This window comes from Diceros bicornis, chromosome 27 (assembly GCF_020826845.1).
Source record: "Diceros bicornis minor isolate mBicDic1 chromosome 27, mDicBic1.mat.cur, whole genome shotgun sequence".
Lineage (NCBI taxonomy): Eukaryota > Metazoa > Chordata > Mammalia > Perissodactyla > Rhinocerotidae > Diceros > Diceros bicornis.
The window spans coordinates 33,309,266-33,327,871 of record NC_080766.1 but is presented as its reverse complement, the minus strand read 5'-3'; the positions used below and the strand labels follow the sequence as shown (position 1 = coordinate 33,327,871).

General features: G+C 37.2%; 1 protein-coding gene across 1 annotated transcript in view; it reads left to right on the top strand.

Moving 5' to 3' along the window:
• PAXBP1 (PAX3 and PAX7 binding protein 1) overlaps positions 1-18,606 on the top strand; it is a 33,245-nt gene that overhangs the window by 522 nt on the left and 14,117 nt on the right. The window contains exons 2-10 of the mRNA XM_058523023.1: positions 1,906-2,034; positions 6,621-6,797; positions 7,637-7,858; positions 8,411-8,514; positions 9,568-9,785; positions 10,295-10,484; positions 14,215-14,338; positions 17,755-17,854; positions 17,943-18,058. Of these exons, the coding sequence (XP_058379006.1) occupies positions 1,906-2,034; positions 6,621-6,797; positions 7,637-7,858; positions 8,411-8,514; positions 9,568-9,785; positions 10,295-10,484; positions 14,215-14,338; positions 17,755-17,854; positions 17,943-18,058 (1,380 nt within the window). The remainder of the gene's footprint in view (positions 1-1,905; positions 2,035-6,620; positions 6,798-7,636; positions 7,859-8,410; positions 8,515-9,567; positions 9,786-10,294; positions 10,485-14,214; positions 14,339-17,754; positions 17,855-17,942; positions 18,059-18,606) is intronic.

Here is an 18,606-nt window from a genome sequence, read left to right as displayed (position 1 = left end):
AACGGAGCCCCTTCCCGCCCGACCTGCTGCACATCTTTCCCCTCCTCCGGCCTTCTGCTCCGGCCGGGGACGCTTTCCCGCGCCGCCGCCAGCCCTTTTTTAACAACCGCCTCCTCCTCACCCTCCTGTGCGTTTCCTACCCCGAGGGGCCGGAGCTCAGAGCTCAGATCAGTCAGTCTGAGTTTTTCAAGTGGAAATTCAGTGTCCCCTGTGCTGCTGCTTTGCTGGCGGGTGTGTTTCAGGGAGAACTTGAGTTGGGTCCCTTGACTGCTCTTGGCACGTTCTCTGAGCCCTCTGCAGGTCACTGTGCCTACGCCTCTTGGGTGCTCTGTCCAGACATCCTTGGACAAGAAGGCTGGGTTTGTAAAGAGGTGTACTAAATCTGGGAACAAAAACCCGGAGTTGAAGCTCTGGTTCGGAGTGACTTTGGGCCAGTCCCTTGCAATCGCTGAGCCTCAGTTTCCCCATAAAAGTAAATAAGGATCCAGATGTCTAGCCTTCCCCCACTGGCTTTTGGACAGTGACGAGAGACCGTCTAATAGTAACTCAAGGCAATGTATCCAGTCCGGTGTGGGACGCCAGGCTACAGTAGATTTAGATTTCTCGTCCTAAATGAGCCTTAAATCTTTTTACTTCCCGACCGGTTGAGTGTGTGTTTATATAATCCAGTTAAGTCCATGTTATGAAAAAAGAAATTAAACTTTTGGAAATCTCACTTGCGTCCTTGATTCGAGATGCTTTCGTGTTTCCAGTAGGGTAGGCAGTTTCTCTCTGGCCTTTCTGTTATTTTTTTATTTTGTTTAAGTTTGAGAAGAGTACAGCCAGGTTTTTGGTTTTGATGGTGCAGGGACTATTTGATGAAGTGCTTGCATTTGACTTGAAAATTTTCAAATCAAAGAGGATGGATACAGCCTTAAAAGGTATTTTCAAAAAGTGATTTGCCCTCAGCTTAGTCTTGAAATAACAATATGTCAGTTTGTGATAGACACAGAGTTACTCAGACTTGACAGCTTTGTTAACCAGCACCTTTTGATTTTGGCTATTTTGTTTCGGATACCTTAATAGTTTGGTGATCAAGTGCCTTTTCAATGATTTTTTTTCTCCTGAAATAGAGATGATTTAAGGAAGACAATAGGACACAGGAAAATTTTGTGCAGTGACGTGTTATGACTTTAAAAAAGTCTCAAATTTGCATTTTTCCAGATTAATTTATGAAGTGGACTTCAGTTTTTGAGAACCTATGACAGACTTGAAATAACTTCAAATTGTGTAGCGATTTGGGCTGTATAAGTATATGGAAGAATTTGAAAAGCCCATAAGATCATGTGAAAGTTAGAAGGGAAGATATGGTCTGAAAATGGTTACTACGGACGTCGTTTAATTTTTTTTTTAGTTGTTTTATTGAGATTATATTGGCTTATAACATTGTGTAAATTTCAGGTGTGCATTATTTCAGTTTCTGTATAGACTATATCATGTTCACCAGTAGTCTAGTTTCTATCTGTCACCATACATATGTGCCCCTTTACCCCTTTCGCCCTCCCCCCACCCCCTTCCCTTCTGGTAACAACCAATCTGTTCTCCTTGTCTATGTGTTTATCTTCCACATATGAGTGAAATCATACTGTATTTGTCTTTCTCTGACTTATTTCGCTTAACATAATACCCTCAAGGTCCATCCATGTTGTCGCAAATGGCATGATTTTGTCTTTTCTTATGGCTGAGTAGTAGTCCATTGTATGTGTGTGTGTATATATATATATATTTACCACATCTTTATCCATTCATCCATTGACAAGCACTTGCGTTGCTTCCACATCTTGGCTATTGTGAATAAATAATGCCACAGTGAGCATAGGGGTGCATATGTCTTTTTGAATTATTGTGTTTAATTTCTTTTTTAAGAAAATGAAGAAGTTTTCAAAGTGAAGAAATCAAGTTATAGCAAAAAGATAGTAAAATTGCTTAAGAAAGAATATAAAGAAGATCTTGAAAAATCGAAGATTAAGACAGAACTCAACTCATCAGCTGACAGTAAGTACCAAACTAATAGGATTCTTTTGAAATGAAAAAAAAAAACGAAAGCTCTTTCTCACAGGGATTGAATGGATTTGCTATATATTGTGAGCTCTTTTAGTTGACTCTATTGTGGTCAAGGGTCCAAACTGAGTAGTGATACAGTTCTGTTGTTTAATTCTAACACAATTGCATTATGAATGCAAATTTTTTTTTTTCTTTTTGTGAGGAAGGTCAGCCCTGAGCTAACATCTGATGCCAGCCCTCCTCTTTTTTGCTGAGGAAGATCGGCCCTGGGCCAGCGTCCGTGCCCATCTTCCTCCGCTTCTTATATGGGACACTGCCACAGCATGGCTTGACCAGCAGTGCATCGGTGCGCCCCCGGGATCCAAACCTGCGAACCCTGGGCCGCCGAAGTGGAGTGTGTGTGCTTAACTGCTGAGCCACTGGGCTGGCCCCTATAAATGCATTTTTTACAAAGACAGAATCATTGCCACTGGAATGTTTGGCAGTGTTTAGTCATTGCCGCTGCAATGACTAAATCCTCTCCCAATTTTCTTATTAGTCTTCAGACTGCTATTGAACAAAGAAAGTTTTCCCACTTAGCCCTGAGATACAGGTTTATTCCTGTTTGAGGGAGTACTATGCAAATTCCTGTACTTGCATTTTATAGAGACAGGTTTTCAGTTTCTGTGTTGATATTTCCACAGTTGGTTTAATTCTTAGAGAACTTTTAGGAATGCCCTACGTTTAATGTTGGTAATGCTCCCGCTCGGGAGCCTTGTCAGCTACATGGATGAAGACTCCTCAGTGTGAGGCACCTGCCTACATTGTACAGACATCTCTCATGTCTTCTCACAACCTAAGTTTAAAAATTTTAAGCAGTTATTTGTCTTTACGAAAGTGGGTCTGTTATAATATGCTGTGGTCTGAGTTATTCTCATACAAATGCCTTAGGGAAATCTTATTATTTTATGGAATTAAAGGTAGATTTATTATTTCCTAGGTTCTCAGCTAAAGGCTTAATGTGAAAAAGTATGTCATTATATCTCAAATTTACCATCTAATTTTGGAGACAACATCACTTAAATGTGTGATTGGACCCAGTGTTTGGTAAAATGTCCAGTAGAGGTTTAAAGGGTAACTATACTTGTTTGTGGAGGCAGGAGAAGGAATGCTTCATAGATAAAGTGGAATTTGAAGCTAGATCTTTGATAATTTAAATTCCAAAAGATAGAAGAGGGAAGGTATGGGGGTATTATCAAAGATGAAACTGATTAAGGCTGTTTTGGAAAAGAGCAAGTACACCTGACAGGCCAAAGTAGATGATTTGTGGAGGAAATAGAGGTTTAGAGTGAAAGGTACGTTGTTGATAGATTGTGAAGGATGTTTAGTATCTAGTCAGGGGTTTAGGGTTGCTGTGTTCAGTGGCTTGCCAAGATGTTGACATGATAAATACCTTTTGAAATCTTAACCTGGTATTAGCGTGCAGCATGGATTGGCACAAGGAGAAATTGGAGGCCTAAAGCAGTTTAAACGCAAGGGCCAGCTTTGACCCATTAATAGTAGGTTTAAAAAGGTCTCAGTTGAGCAAGACTGAGGCTTTTCCTGACTCAGTGGAAAATTGTGGATGAGTTAGAAATGTTTGCTGTGGGTGTGGGAGAGAAATGAACAGAAAGGATTATTTGAGAAACATTCCAAGGGAAGAATTGGTAGGCTTGATGTATGCTTTAGCTATTGAATTTAAAAGGAATAGTCAAATTTGAGCTTTTTTGCTGTAGTGATGTAGAGAATAATTACGTATTATATACAGAAATAGGGAAGGTAGGTGGGAGGAGGAGTGTTTTTAGGGGAACCGATTATTTTAGAGTCTAGGAACCTGCTTCATTTTTTCTAAATCTCTTGGGAACCAACTGTGTATGATGAAATAATACAAGACAGGTCAGAAGTGAGAACTGAGAAAGGACCATTTACTTTTGGGTTTAGAAGTTGAAGCAAGTACAAGGTTTACGAGGCCATCTTCTGTGACCTCTTCTGTCTTCCACTTTCACGTCACTCTGATATTCCACTCAGCAGATAACTCAATTAACGTCCTCCTGAAGGATGGAGCCTCTATGTTATAGATTGTCATCATTATCCCTGAAATGATGATGCTATGGAGCTCTTTCGTTAATCAACTCACATTCTCAAACTCTTCCTACCCCAACCCTCCTTAGATAAGCAGAGATGCAATAACTCCAAAACAAGGGTAGTATTGACTTGGGAAACTTATTTTTGTGATGTTCCTAAAATAATGAGCTCACTTTTAAGCTTGAATTTGAGTGGAAATGGCCAGTGAACAGTTGGAGATGTAGATTTAGGTACGGTGCTTATTGAGATGATAATTGAAACCAAAAATAAATGGAATTGATGAGGGAGCAGCATAAAGGAAAGATTCCTGAGGACCAAAGACTTCTACCTGTAATAAGCATGCAAATAGAGAAAGGATTTACTAAAGAGATAAAAGAATCATAAAGGCCAAAGGAGAAAAGACAGGGGAGTTTCAAGATGACGATGGTCAGTTGGATGAAATAGTACCAGAAAGCTCAAGAAAAGTAAGGACTGAGGAAAGGCTATTGGCAGGGTTGCTATGATTGTTTCTGGAGGAGGACATCTGGCAAAAGATACTAGTCCACTAACCAAGCTCTGCCTGTTTGGAGGAAAGAACATCTTTTGCTGAATTGATCCATGATACTGTCTGAATTAGCTGTGGCTGCAGCCATTGGCCTAGCTGGTGAGCTTGGAATGGCAGGAATCAAGGGCCATTTGCCAGGGTGGAGGCACACAAGCTGGTGAGGAGGTAGAAGGCAGCAGGTCCGCACTGCTGCTGTGGGAAGTTTGGCAGAGAGAGAAGTAGAGGCCAATAGCTAGAGAGACCATTAGGATCAAGTAGAAGTTCTTTTAATAAAGAGAAGCCTCTGTCTCTCTGTAGACAGGAGAGACGAGAGGGAGAGCCTGATCAAGTTCAAGATAAAGAGAATATTTGTGAGAGCAAGTTTCCTGAAGTAGTAGCTGAAGAAATTGAGGGCACAGAGGAGCCTAGAAAAAGGTTATTTAGCATCTCTTTATAAAGATGTCTGGAAGGATAATACGTGACCACTAACAAAAATTCAGCTGTCACCGTGTTTTGGACTTGTATTGCTCAATCACAAGCAAATGCTTGTGAATTGAATGAAACATTGGATCTTTTAAAATCTGCGGAAATCATTATCTGAGCATATCTGAACCAACAGACCTTTCGCAGTTCTGTTTTGTCTATTAAAAGCCATTGATTTAGTGTGGGTTCAGAGCAGAAGAAACTGAGTAGTTTTTGACTCTATCTAACCATATACATCTGATAAAGTGAGTTTTAAAATCTCATGGCCTCAGAGTACACTTCAGAAAGAAGTCCGTGGCTAAAAAGGTAAAATGGTAAATGAAAAAAATTAAAGAGCCTAAAACAGAATGACCTAAATCTTCTCAGTAAAGTTAAAAAGGGGGGCAGTATTATCCCTAGGACAGTTATTCAGGGGAGTAGAGTATGGTTTGAGAAGAATAGAGAGCTTTTGAAGCAATCTTGGGGAGGGGAACATGCTAGGGAAACAACAGAAGAATATCTTTCATATTTAGAGTAAATTTTTGTTTTACTTTTCTATTACATTCACTGTGCCTATTGTGTGCATTGCCAGGTTCAGTGCTTCAAGGTAAAAAACCTTGACACTTGATTTTTGCCTGGGACAGAGGATGTAATAGGACTATTTAGTTATAAGTAAAGTAAACCACTTTTACGTTGGGTACCAGGTGCCTCCTGGCACCCAGTGGCAGGAAAGCAGTCTTGAAACTGGCTTCAGGAATGGCCTGAGAATTAGCTCTCTTCTCTGTCCAGTGGCAGAATATGGCCACTCCACAGCTCCCTTGCTGGTTTACATGTGGTTGTTCTTGGTGCCACCTGGTCCTGACTCATCTCTCTGTCCCAGTTCCAGATTTCCAGAAAGAGAATCAGGTTATCTCTGCTTCGGTCACAAATCCACTCTTAAACATTCAGTCGTGGCAGTGGGATCAGGGTTGCACAGTGTACATGTGACTTTTGGGTCTCACGCCTTCAGATGCTGGGTTATAAATGGTTATGAACTAAGAAGATATCCCATAAGTGTTCATTACAGAGAGGTTTAGCTGGTCTGTAAACTTTATTCTTGGTAGAAAGCTGCCTCAGATGGTCTTAGAGTTTAATAAAATACTGACATAAAATGAAATCATTTTTCAAAGAGGTGTGAACAGTTACCTATGGAAGTTTAGAGGAAGAAACAGATTAACTGTTTCTTATTAGTAAATTAGTAAAATTTTGATAAAATTAACTAAAGGTAGGATTGAGAAGGGCCTCAAATCCTGTGTCCCCTGTATTTTTACCTCCCAATTATGTCTATTGTTGTGATATTTCATTTTCGTACATCAGTGGTTGGAGTTTTTTTATAAACAATTAACATAGTTCAAGCTTTAATGAATTGAGCCCATAATGGAATAAAAAATGCCTTTTTAATTTATGGATTTTGTTTTAAATATATTTTAATTACTTTTTTCAAAAATAGACGAACTACCTTTGGACAAAACAGGACATGCTAAGGACACCAATCAAGAAGATGGAGTTATCATCAGTGAACACGGTGAAGATGAAATGGATATGGAGAGCGAGAAGGAAGAAGAAAAGCCAAAGGCTGGCGGAGCGTTTTCAAATGCTTTATCTTCTTTGAATGTTCTCCGTCCAGGTGTGTACTCAAAAATACTTCTCAGAACTGAAGTAAACCCTCAATGGGCCATCCGTAAGGATGGTTGTTAAAGAAGGAGTTGGCTAAGTGGTGTTTCTTATGACATCCCTGTTTGAAGCCAAGGTGTCCAGCAGGAGAGGAATGGCTTAGTAAATTAAGGTACATTTACACGATGGGCTAGGACATAGCTACTAACATAACAATTAGACAAGTAGCAAGGCATTAATTTTTACTGTCGGTGAAAAGGTCAATGGATTTGATTATGTAGAATATCCTTTATCTGTTCAGTGAATGTTATTAAGCCATTAAAAATTATGTTTATGCAAAACAATATGGAGAAAAGCTTATTATGTTTTAAAATGAAGAAAAATTAGGTACAGAATATATATTCAATATACTTACAGGTGAACTGAAAACTATTTGCAAGAAAAATATACTATAAATCTAATAGTGTTTTTTAGGGTTGTGAGATTATGGGCAACTCTTATTTTTGTCTGTTTTCTAGTTTAGTAATATGATTTTATGACTTTTGTTTATTTCTTAAAAGTGAAAAAAAAAGACAGTCAAAATAAAACTGCTTTAGTGGATTTTCCCCTCCCTCCCACTCTTTCCCATACATATTGCCATTGTATATTCTTTTCAGTTTCCTTAGTGACTTTTAGTTTCCACGTAAACTAAATTAAAAATCAGTTGGATTGCAGGTACAGTTTGGGAAGAGTGTGCCAGCAACTAACATTAGAATCTTGGTGAGATGATTATACTCTTCATATTTTTAAGAAAATAGAAACTTTACAATCCTAACACTGCCATATTTTATAATCTTTACCATTTGTTTCCAGGAGAAATTCCAGATGCAGCTTTTATACATGCTGCAAGGAAAAAGCGTCAAATGGCCCGAGAGTTGGGAGATTTCACTCCTCATGATAGCGAGCCTGGTAAAGGCCGCCTTGTTAGAGAAGATGAGAATGATGCCAGTGATGACGAAGATGATGATGAGAAACGCCGGATAGTTTTCTCTGTGAAAGAAAAGTCACAAAGACAAAAGATTGCCGAGGAAATAGGTAACTTGATTTAATAGGATAGTAAGCCCATGACTTTGCTGTTAATTGTGATTTGATATTATAGTCGAATAAAAAGTACCTACGTTTATTTAACTGTTTAATGTAGAGGACTGTTCTTGCTGGGTACAAGTGTCTTAATGGGATTTTTTGAAAACTCTAGCGTGGTTGTGATAGCTCGTGTTTATTGAGCACTTCCGTCTGGCCAGTATTGTGCTAAGCATTTTGCACGTGTAAATTTATATAATCGGCTCAACGTTCTTAAGAGGCATTAGGTTTTGTTCTTCCCTTTGTTGAGTTGATGTCAAGCACACAGGGATTAGGAAATCTATCTAAGGTTTTAACCATTTGTTAATACTGCCTTTTGCTTCAAGGGATACTGTGTATAAGACAAAGTCAGGAGTATCAGATAGAGAGGAGATCATAATAGATATTTTAGTAAGGTTGAGTTAATACCAATAGTTTTGCTTAATTTTTGTGAAATATCGGGATAGCATCTCTTCCCTCCCTGCTTTTCTGATATTATTTACTTTTCTTTGCTACTTATGGCTGCAGGTATTGAGGGGAGTGATGATGATGCTTTAGTAACTGGAGAACAAGATGAAGAACTCAGCCGATGGGAACAGGAGCAGATAAGAAAAGGAATTAATATCCCTCAGGTAAGAACTAAAGAATTAAACTTCAAAAATGAAAAAGTCAATAAAAAACCTTTTTTGCCTATTTTGTTAAAGTAAAAACATATTGCATATTGAATTGAATCTGTCATTTATTCAAGTAACATAATTAAGAAAATTACATAAAGTTATGTATATAATAAACTTTTATAAGAAATTGTATTTTTCTTTTTACAGTCAGAATGATGGAAGAATTTCTAGGTTCTTAGATCAGTGTTTCTCCAAGTGGTCCTTTAGCCAGCAGCGTCAGCATCATCTGGGGGCTTGTTAGAAGTGCAAATTCTCACCCCGCTGAGACCTAATGAATGAGGATCTCTGGGGGGAGGCCCAGCCATCTGTTTAACAGGCCCTCCAGGTGATTCTGATGCACACTCAAGTTTGAGAACTATTGTATAGATAAAATGTCTCTTTCCTGTATAGCTTAATTTTTCTGACTTTAAAAATTATTTTGTAGAAGATGGGTTTCTCAGTAATGCAAAAACTTATTGTAGATAAAAAATATCTTCCTAAATAGTTATAAGAATTTGTTTTATAGAAGGAAGTAGTACAGTGGAAATGTTGCATGAATTTAAACTATTTTTGTTACTAGTGTTTTGACACAGAATTTTGCATTGTTTGGGTTATGTTAAGAAATAGAGTATAGTAAGGAAAGTCAGGACTAGGTGTTAGGAGTCTCAGATGATAATCTCTGCTTATTTGTTTATTCCATGACCATGGCCAGTCATTTATCCTCTTCTGTTGATAAAAGGGTGGCCTCAGATTCTTTTTAATGTCCCTTCAATTTTAAACTTTTTGGCATTCTGTTTTTCTGAAAATTATTAGCAATGAATCCAGTAATCGTATAAGAGTTAGAGTATTCATCTAGCCCTACTTTTATTTGATTTTGAAGAACTCTGCAATTATTTATTTTAATTACATACTGTTTGGAAAATGGGTATAATTGCTGCTGTTAGGTTTTTTTTTAACCCTAAAGGCATGAGATTATTATTTTCATAGTTTTAGCTACTAATTTTCATATATTTCTCATTTCTTTTCTAGGTTCAAGCAAGTCAGCCCAGTGAAGTGAATATGTACTACCAGAACACTTACCAGACGATGCCTTATGGTTCATCCTATGGCATTCCTTATAGTTATACGGCCTATGGATCATCTGATGCCAAATCTCAAAAAACAGATAATACAGTCCCTTTCAAAACTCCCAGTAATGAGATGACTCCCGTTACTATTGATTTGGTAAAGAAACAGCTTAAAGACAGGTAGGGCAGATCAACTTCTTAAAGACCTGTCCTCTAGCTTTCTGTTCCCTCAGGCAACATGTAGTCTGGGGTAGCAGATGCAGGATATCTGCAAAGAAGATTCACTGGCCCATCTTCAAAAGCTAAACAGAAGATGACTTCATACTTTGTTCTGCTACCTTCTTGGATTACTTCTGTGGAAGCCTCGAAAAGTTATAAAAAATGCCACTCCATGATCTTGTTGAAGACAGTTCTGAGTTTGTACCTCTTGGACTCTGAAAAAGTATAGTCAAGATATGGGGGGAAAAGCAAAACAGTGAGATTTTGGTTAGCCAACCAAATAACTTTACATGAAGTCTGTAAACTGCCATTTTTTGAGAAAAAAGCAGTACAGATGAAAAGATGCCACTCCAAGTATTTTTAATGTTCTCATAGTGGAACTAAATGCGTTATTATAATATTGCAAGAGTCTCTGCCAGCATAGACTTTTGGATGTAAATGTGTTATATTTATCCTTTTGTGTTCTTAAGGTTGGACTCCATGAAAGAACTGCACAAAACAAATCGACAGCAGCATGAGAAGCATCTACAAAGCCGAGTGGACTCCACCAGGGCTATTGAAAGATTAGAAGGGTCTTCTGGGGGTATTGGTGAACGGTATAAATTTTTGCAAGAAATGCGAGGGTATGTCCAAGACTTGCTTGAGTGTTTCAGTGAAAAGGTAAGAATGCAAAAATATTAATCTCTTTGAATAAGGCAAAATTAGGGAGGGCCTTGTGTAGATCATTTCTGTATTTCTCAGAAATACACTGAATATGAACTTTAGAAGTTTAGAATATCCACTGCATTCGACTTTAGAAGTGGTAAAAAGTCCTGCTTCATTTTCTTCACTTTATTAGTGACATTCTGTCTTGGGGGCAATATACTGCCTTTGTTGAAAACAAAAAAAGATGACGCAAAGCACACTTAATTAAGACTTGGCAGGTCTTGCCTTAATATAATGGTAGATTATTGGCCTGCCCTGAATTATTAGAATATAAGGGACTCATCTGAATTTTCTTTCTTACGGTTCAATCTAAACTTATCTTTAATCTGTTTCTACAAGTAATTCCAAATATGTATAAAGTTGCAAATTTTTATTAGTTTTTATTTTTTACTCTAGATAAAGCTGGTTGCCATTGTTGCTAATAGTTTTCATCTAAATAAGCCTATGCTTCATCCATTTCAGAAACCATTCATTGGCCATAATTTCTTTTAAGGTCTCATTTCTTCTAAGTTTAATTTTTTAGTATGATAGTCAATTGGCACAACTCTTTGCATTCTATTGTACCATTTGTTTTTTGCATTTTTAAAACTAGCTGCATACAGAATCCCCTTTCTTCTCAAACAACCCCTTAATTGATTTTTCTTCTTTGAGATAATTGTGTTGTTTGATGCATTGGTCTATAATTATCTGTGGACTTTGCAGCCTTATTTTTAAAAAAAATTAAAATCATGGTGCTTTGACTATCCTGTGTTTAAACTATCAAGTGATACAGGAATAGAAGGCACATTTTCCCTTATTGGCTGTGTGGATTAGAGTAGAATCTGTAAGCATATGGTGTGTTTAAATGAGTATTTTAGCTTTTTATTATCTCTGATGATTATTTTAATACCCTAAGGCCAAAGGCTGGCAAAAGAACACTGCCAGACTCTATCTTCCTAATGAATCTTAATGGTTCTAGCCAGTCTGTGGTGAGATCCAGGCTGAGACCGCATTCCTCAGGTCCTCTCTGTAGGATTTATCCTGTTCTTGTCCTTATCACTTGATTTCTGGAAAAGCAATTACAGTCTGAGTTATGATATCCCTTGTGGCAGATCAGTGGCTTAGGGTGACAAGACAGGGGTGGGAAAGAAACAGGTTTGACTCTGTGCAGAGGGCTAGGGTCAAGATGGGAAGGGGACATAAGTGTCAGAGCTGGTGGTTATGTTCTTCCTACTAATAAAGCCCTTTTGAGCCCAGCGGGCATGGTGGGAGCTGGTCTGATAACCTTTGTGACTAGAGAAAGGGTCGGTGTCTTAAACCATACTTTGTAAGTGAGGTTTATGCCTGTGGAGTTTTTTCTTGAAATATCTTGGCTTTTGCTTTGGAACTTACTTGAGTAAACTTACATGCTCGTAATTGCAAATTGAACTCTTAAAAAATATTGACAGTAGTATGATCAACTAGATTATACGATTCTTGGGTTAAAGAGACTAGTAGACATCTAGTTCATATAGTTTTCAATTGCTATTTTATAAACAATTAGTAGTGTACTTTATCTCTCTTTAATTACCCTGTTCCTAGAAAAGTCTACTTCAGATTGTGCTAATATGGTTTCACAGAGTCACTTACATAAACATTTTTGGAGCAGATCTTAAACCTTATATATTATACAGTGACTACATTTTAATTAAAAGAGAGGTAGATAGTCCGTTCCTTTAAAGGTGAATATTTTATTTCATTTTGAAATTTTCATATGCATTCAGTTTTATTAAGAGACTGCTGCTGAGTTGATAATGTCATAAATTGACATCTTGGAAATATTTAGGAACATTTAGGTAGATTTGAATATTAATTTTAGTTATACTATAAAAATATTGTTTCAGGGTAAGACCATACATAAAAAGGTAAACATTCCTTTGTTTTTCCCTCTTTTGTTATAAAAGCTTATGTGGTTTTGAACTTAGATTTTTAATTATTTGCAGATCATTTTAACTTTCCATTGTTTTGTTTCCCTATGGTCATCTTCTTGTGTTCTTCTCCTTAAATTTGGTCTTGAAATAATAATAGTCAATAACAGTTTTGAGTTTGGAGAGGGTAAAGAAATTGTCATGGTGCATACTCTCGAGATAAATCAGTTTTGTTAAGAAACGTGAGTGAAAGCTGAAAATGTATTTTGGGTCTATTATTCTCAGTAGAATTTTCTCTGGGCTTTGTTAAAAGGCATTCCAGTTACCTAAACATAAAAATTGCCTTATCAGGATTTTAAGTATAAATTGAATAATTAAATTCTGTCTCACACATCCTGAGGTGTGTAGCTCTTATAGTAGGGGAATGTCAACAGTGTCCAGGACTAAAAGAATGCCCTTTAGGTACATAGGTACATTTGTCTTTAGTCCTACATGGTTTGAAAAAAATGAGGGGGTGGTGAAGTGTAAGTTACAATGATAACAGCAGTAGTGTCTCTGGACTCAGCTGTCAAAAATAATCAATGCAGATTTGGGGATGTTGTTTCCCATGGTGTGGCATATTCAGGAATAAAATAACTCCATCAGTTTGACCTGCTGTAAACATTTGCTAGTTTTGCAATGGAATCATGCAAGTGTATGAAATTGCTTTTGTTACAGACATCTTTGTATTCCACCTGCCTTTTTTTGTTTTCCATTTGCAGTCTGTTCAGTTCAGGAAGCTGCTATAACACTGGTTGCCAGTATTCCCAAACTCTAAGTAGTAATGTGTTTTCCATTTGCACTAACCATCAGGAAACTAGAATTTCTGGTTTCCTCAGGTATGTGTAGTGGTCATTAGTGTTTTGTGAAAATTTCATAGCATTTGGTTGTAACATAAGGTATTTATAAAGAGAAAGTTTTCTGTTTTTTTCTTTCTAAGTTAGGTCTCATTCTATAAGCTTTTGTATTCCATATGAACCAAGTGAATGCTCAGCTATGGATAGTAACCTGGAAAAATTTAGTAACTTTGTAAACTGACAATTCATGTGAAGAGTTTTATTATTTTTTTACACAATATGGAAGAATTTAAACATTTGATAGGAAGAGAACTTTCTGAGTTTGATATATTGATTTTAGACGAGTTAGTTATAGCTAGAAATTTTATTTGCCTTATTAATGTAAATGAATGCAGTTTACATTTAGAATGTGTAATAAAGCTGCAAAATAGTATAACATTACTGTAAGGTACTTGGTGCATATGAGTGGCAGAGCAATTTAAGTGTCCAAAATTGGTCAGCAGACTCTTGTTCTTACCTACTCATAGAACCATTACATTTTTTTAGTATCATACAGCGATAATGATTTATTTTACACTACAAAACTTGTGAGGCAGATCATGCTGCTGGAAAAGTATAAATGGACTTTAAAAGACTTCCAAGTACTTCATTATAAAAGAAAAGCACTAAAATTTTTGACATTTCTTTACTTGCTCTCTTTACTGATATTGAAGTGTTAAGTTTCCTAACCAAACTTTTGCTCCATTAACTAGGCACTGGACATTATAGCTCTGTGTGTGGATTAAAAGAAGAAGTGATGTTTCCTAAACATCGTAAAACTGAATTGCTATTTGTGTCCCACTGGGAATTCATGATCATGGTCCATAGAGGGTACTTTTTCAGAAATCCGGAAATAGTATGGAACCCTCAAATAAGTAAGCCACTGAGGAGTTTGGTGTTACGGAGTGTGTTGTATTTTTACAGGTGCCACTGATTAATGAACTTGAATCAGCAATACATCAGCTGTACAAACAGCGAGCTTCCCGCCTTGTCCAAAGACGACAAGATGATATTAAAGATGAATCTTCGGAGTTTTCAAGCCATTCAAGTCAGTCCATCTTGAAGGTTTTTATTATTCATTAAACAACCTTGTTTACTTAGTACAGCCTAATTGAAAATTAGAGATCTCAGAGCATTTTTTTAAAGAAATCAATTTCCTTGCTCTTGTGTCAGGTAGATCTAAAAATTATAACAACGTGTACTTGGATTGTGTTTAAGAAATATAGCTATATAGCTTCTCGAAGGAGCTCATAAACATGCACTAATATTCTATCAATCTTATTTCTTCTTCGGGCATATATTTTCATTCTTTAGAGTATAGAAAAGACATCAGTATTTTATCTTCAAACCACTATTTGACCCTACATGATTCCCGGCCCCCTTCCGCCTCCCCCGACCCCCCCGCCAATTTCATCCTGTTCATAACGCCAACACAAATGCTATTGTTGATCACAGTGAAAGATTTTGAGTTTAGGGACTGGGGAATTTTGGAGGGGAGAGGGATTTTTGTTACATAACAAATGATACAATTCCAAGATTGGGGACTTTTGAGCTTCACCCCTTGGATAAAGCAAAATTTTTTGTATTTTCTAGTTTGCCTTATATATTGGGTTTTTTAGTAAGTCACTTGATGCCTGCAATTCCTGAAGTTTTAGTGAAAAAATTTAGAAATTGAATTTATGTTCTTTTCATTATGATGTATGTTATGTAAAACCAAAATTAATTGGAAACTTCTTATTAAATAGTTTAGTTGAGATTCTTTAACCAGATATTTTAAGCTTTTTAATTCCATTCTTCCACTGCCCTCCATATTCTTGGGTGCTTTAATAGGAGTTTTCCTAGCATGGATTTCTTGTGGCTTCTTTTGTGGTCTCTGTTCCCTATGTCAGCAGTTCTCGAGTGGAAGTGTGCAATAGAATTACCTGTGATATTAATTTAAAATGCAGATTTCCTGGTCCTATCCCTAGAGAGTCTTTCTAGGTCCTGGATGGTGTCCAGTAATCTGCGTGTTAAACAACCACCCCAGGTGATCCCAGTGCAAAGGGCCCTAGTGTTCTTCTTTCTGAAAACCATGCTTTGTCATACAGAGTGTCCTCTAAGCTAGAGACATTGGATCCCTGAGAAAGCATCCTCCTGTGTGCTGGGTGGATTTTGGAGCATCATAAAGAGATGGTAACATGGCCCTCAGAGCTAATTCAGACTCAGATGTGAGCTATAAGAATGGCTTTGACCTTCTATTTTTGCCACAAAAGCTTAAATTAGATTGTTGCTGTATTGGGCACCTAAGTGACTAGTACATCCCTCCCAGATCACTTTTGATCCAGACAGAACCAGATTTCTGGGGCAGATTACAGGTAACCATTATACCTATGAAGGGAAGTAATTTCCCTTTGTGTTAAAAAGTTTATGTGAGCTACGCATTTTATCAAATACCTTTTCTTGTCTATAATCTGTTCTTTATAATTTGGAGCTATTTACTTAAATGGAATTCGAAGTAAGGGTTGAATGATATATGTTAATTAGATTAAGAGTTGGAAAGAAGTTGTAAGGTAGTGAGAAAATGAAAAATACTGCCCTAGAGGGAGTATTCATTAATTGCCAGAGATTTGAGGAAAATTACATGGGACACTGAAGTATAGATTCCCTTATTTTAAAGAAACAGAAAAGCCTGAAATTCATCTGTTTAGATTTATGAACACTAACCACAATTACTGCATATAGTTCTTACAGAGAAGGAGGCTGTCGCTGAGTTATCTACTCATGTCTCCCTCAATATATTATATGGAACTATAAACATAGCAACATTTAAGTGTTTATTATAGTAATGAATATTCTTTAAAATATTTCCTTAATGAAAGATACCTCTGAAAGAGGCAGGAATCAGTTCTGTAGTTTGGGACTTTTTGGTTAACCCGTGTATGGTGTGTAGTGAACCTACAGTTGATGTAGGGCTGGGGTACCTTTCTTGTTTACTATACTAACCTTTCTTCATAATTAGTGAATTCTGGAACATACTTCCTTCCTAATATCCAAGCTATTTTGAAATAGGAATGAAAAACTCAGTAAGAAAGTGAACTTTTAAAAATAGTAGGGTCTAGGATAGTTAGGATACACTAAAGTAAAGAGCTGCTTTTTGGTTTTATTTTTCCTGTTGCTGCTATTGGTCACAGATCTCTGATACCAGGGGGAAAAATATACGAAAGCCTTAAATTGGTGTGTTTCATTTTGCATGTGATTTCCCCCCTCCTATCCCTTGGGTTGTTTCCTTCCTGTTTCTACCCTATATATTACAGAATATCTTCAGAGTGTGGAACTGAAATGTAGAAATGAGGGAAGTATTGCAGACAGATGTTTTCCCCACTCCTCCTACCCTATGCAAGAGATTAGAGGACTCTTCTTTGGAGAAAGAGAATAGGTGCAGAGAAAAGACCCTGAGACACTAACATTTGGGGGGCCCCAATAGAAGAGTTGACTTTCTACCCAATGATGTTATGGAGATGCCTCTGTTAGACAACCCAGCTGTGTCCACAGAATTTCAAATCTTGTTCATATATATGAGGTAGTTAACCATCATCAGAGAGACCAAGACAAGCAGTGGAACCAAAGGGAGGAAACAAAGACAACGCAGTGGCAGAAGAAAATTTAAAACATCGTTGATATCCTCAGGGAGATAATAGAAGGTATCCTACGCATAACACAGGTAGAGGATGCTATAGAAAAGGAATATCCTAAGAACAAGAACCATCTCTTGGAAACTAAAAATATGGTGACTGAAATATAAATTTAAATAGGAAAGTTGGAAGCTAAAACTAGAAAATTGCCCTAAAAAGTTAAAAAAAAAAAAAAGAAAACAGGAAAAATTATGTGCTTTGAAAGAGTAGTGTTTCAGAAAGCATAAGTTGGTCCTATTCAGATGTGGTTTTCGGTCTACATGTTGATTCTGTCCTTGTTCTAAAAATAGTGATAGAGAATAAATTTCTACAAAGCAAAATTAGAATAAAATAGAATAAATTATTAACCTCCTACAACAAAGCTTTTTTCTCACCCTTCCTCTGTTTCTTTGCTCTCATTTCATATCATTCAGCATGTGATGCTTAGGTTCTTCTTCCTTAAAAAAGTAATCTATTATTTTTCCCTTTGCACAGGTGATTTAGATTTTTAATTTATTTGGTCATCATGATAGCATAAGCTAGTTCGGTTATTTAGAATAAAAACAGTGATTAAGCTCAGTTGCATTTGTGTAGGGTTGTTGAGCTCCCCATTAATTTTTTTATTCCTTTTCATGGGAACACAGAATAATATTGAGATTTGCTCTAAACTAGAAAACTGTCTGGTTTACCAGTTATTGCAGAATCCTGCTGTTGAGATTAGCAAGCAGTCTGTCATTATGGCTTATTCTGTGCAAACTCTTTCCTCAAGATTGTTGAAGGAAGGCTTTTAATTTTAACCATTGTTGTTTTACAGATAAAGCTCTGATGGCACCAAATCTTGATTCCTTTGGACGAGATCGGGCACTGTATCAAGAGCATGCAAAACGTCGGATCGCAGAACGGGAGGCCAGGAGGTGATTCTAAAAATGCTCTCTGTTGGTTGGTTTGTGAAGGGTGGAGCCTCTTTCCTTCTGGTTTGCGAACTTGATGCTTGTTATTTAGGACTCGTCGTCGACAAGCCAGAGAGCAAACCGGTAAGATGGCAGATCACCTTGAAGGCCTTTCCAGTGATGATGAAGAAACTTCTACAGATATTACAAATTTCAATCTGGAAAAAGGTTAGACATTTATTTGGAAATGAGATTTATTGTCAGTTTGTTTTCTACTTAGGTGGGGTTTTTACCGTGAAATGGTTTGAAGTTTTGTGGCCACTGCATTAGAAGCAGGCACTTTTTTCTTAATTGTAAAAACTTGCACTCACTTTTATTACTGAATGTCTTGATAGTTCTTAAAAATAGTGGTAAAACCTTGTCATAGGGTTTATTTAGTATAATAAATGATAGTACTCTTAAGAATTGTAGAATTTTGGGGCCGGCCCCGTGGCTTAGCCGTTAAGTGTGTGCGCTCTGCTACTGGGGGCCCGGGTTTGGATCCCGGGCGCACACCAAGGCACCACTTCTCTGGCCATGCTGAGGCCGAATCCCACATACAGCAACTAGAAGGATGTGCACCTATGACACAACTATCTCCTGGGGCTCCTGCAGCCTGTCTGGTCTGGAAAGGTAAAGCTTGGCAATAGGGCGTTCGGCCCTGAAGGAAATTCCTAGTTTTGGGAGTATTGACTAATTTCAACCAAGAGAAATAGTTGGTACTGTTTTGTGCCAGG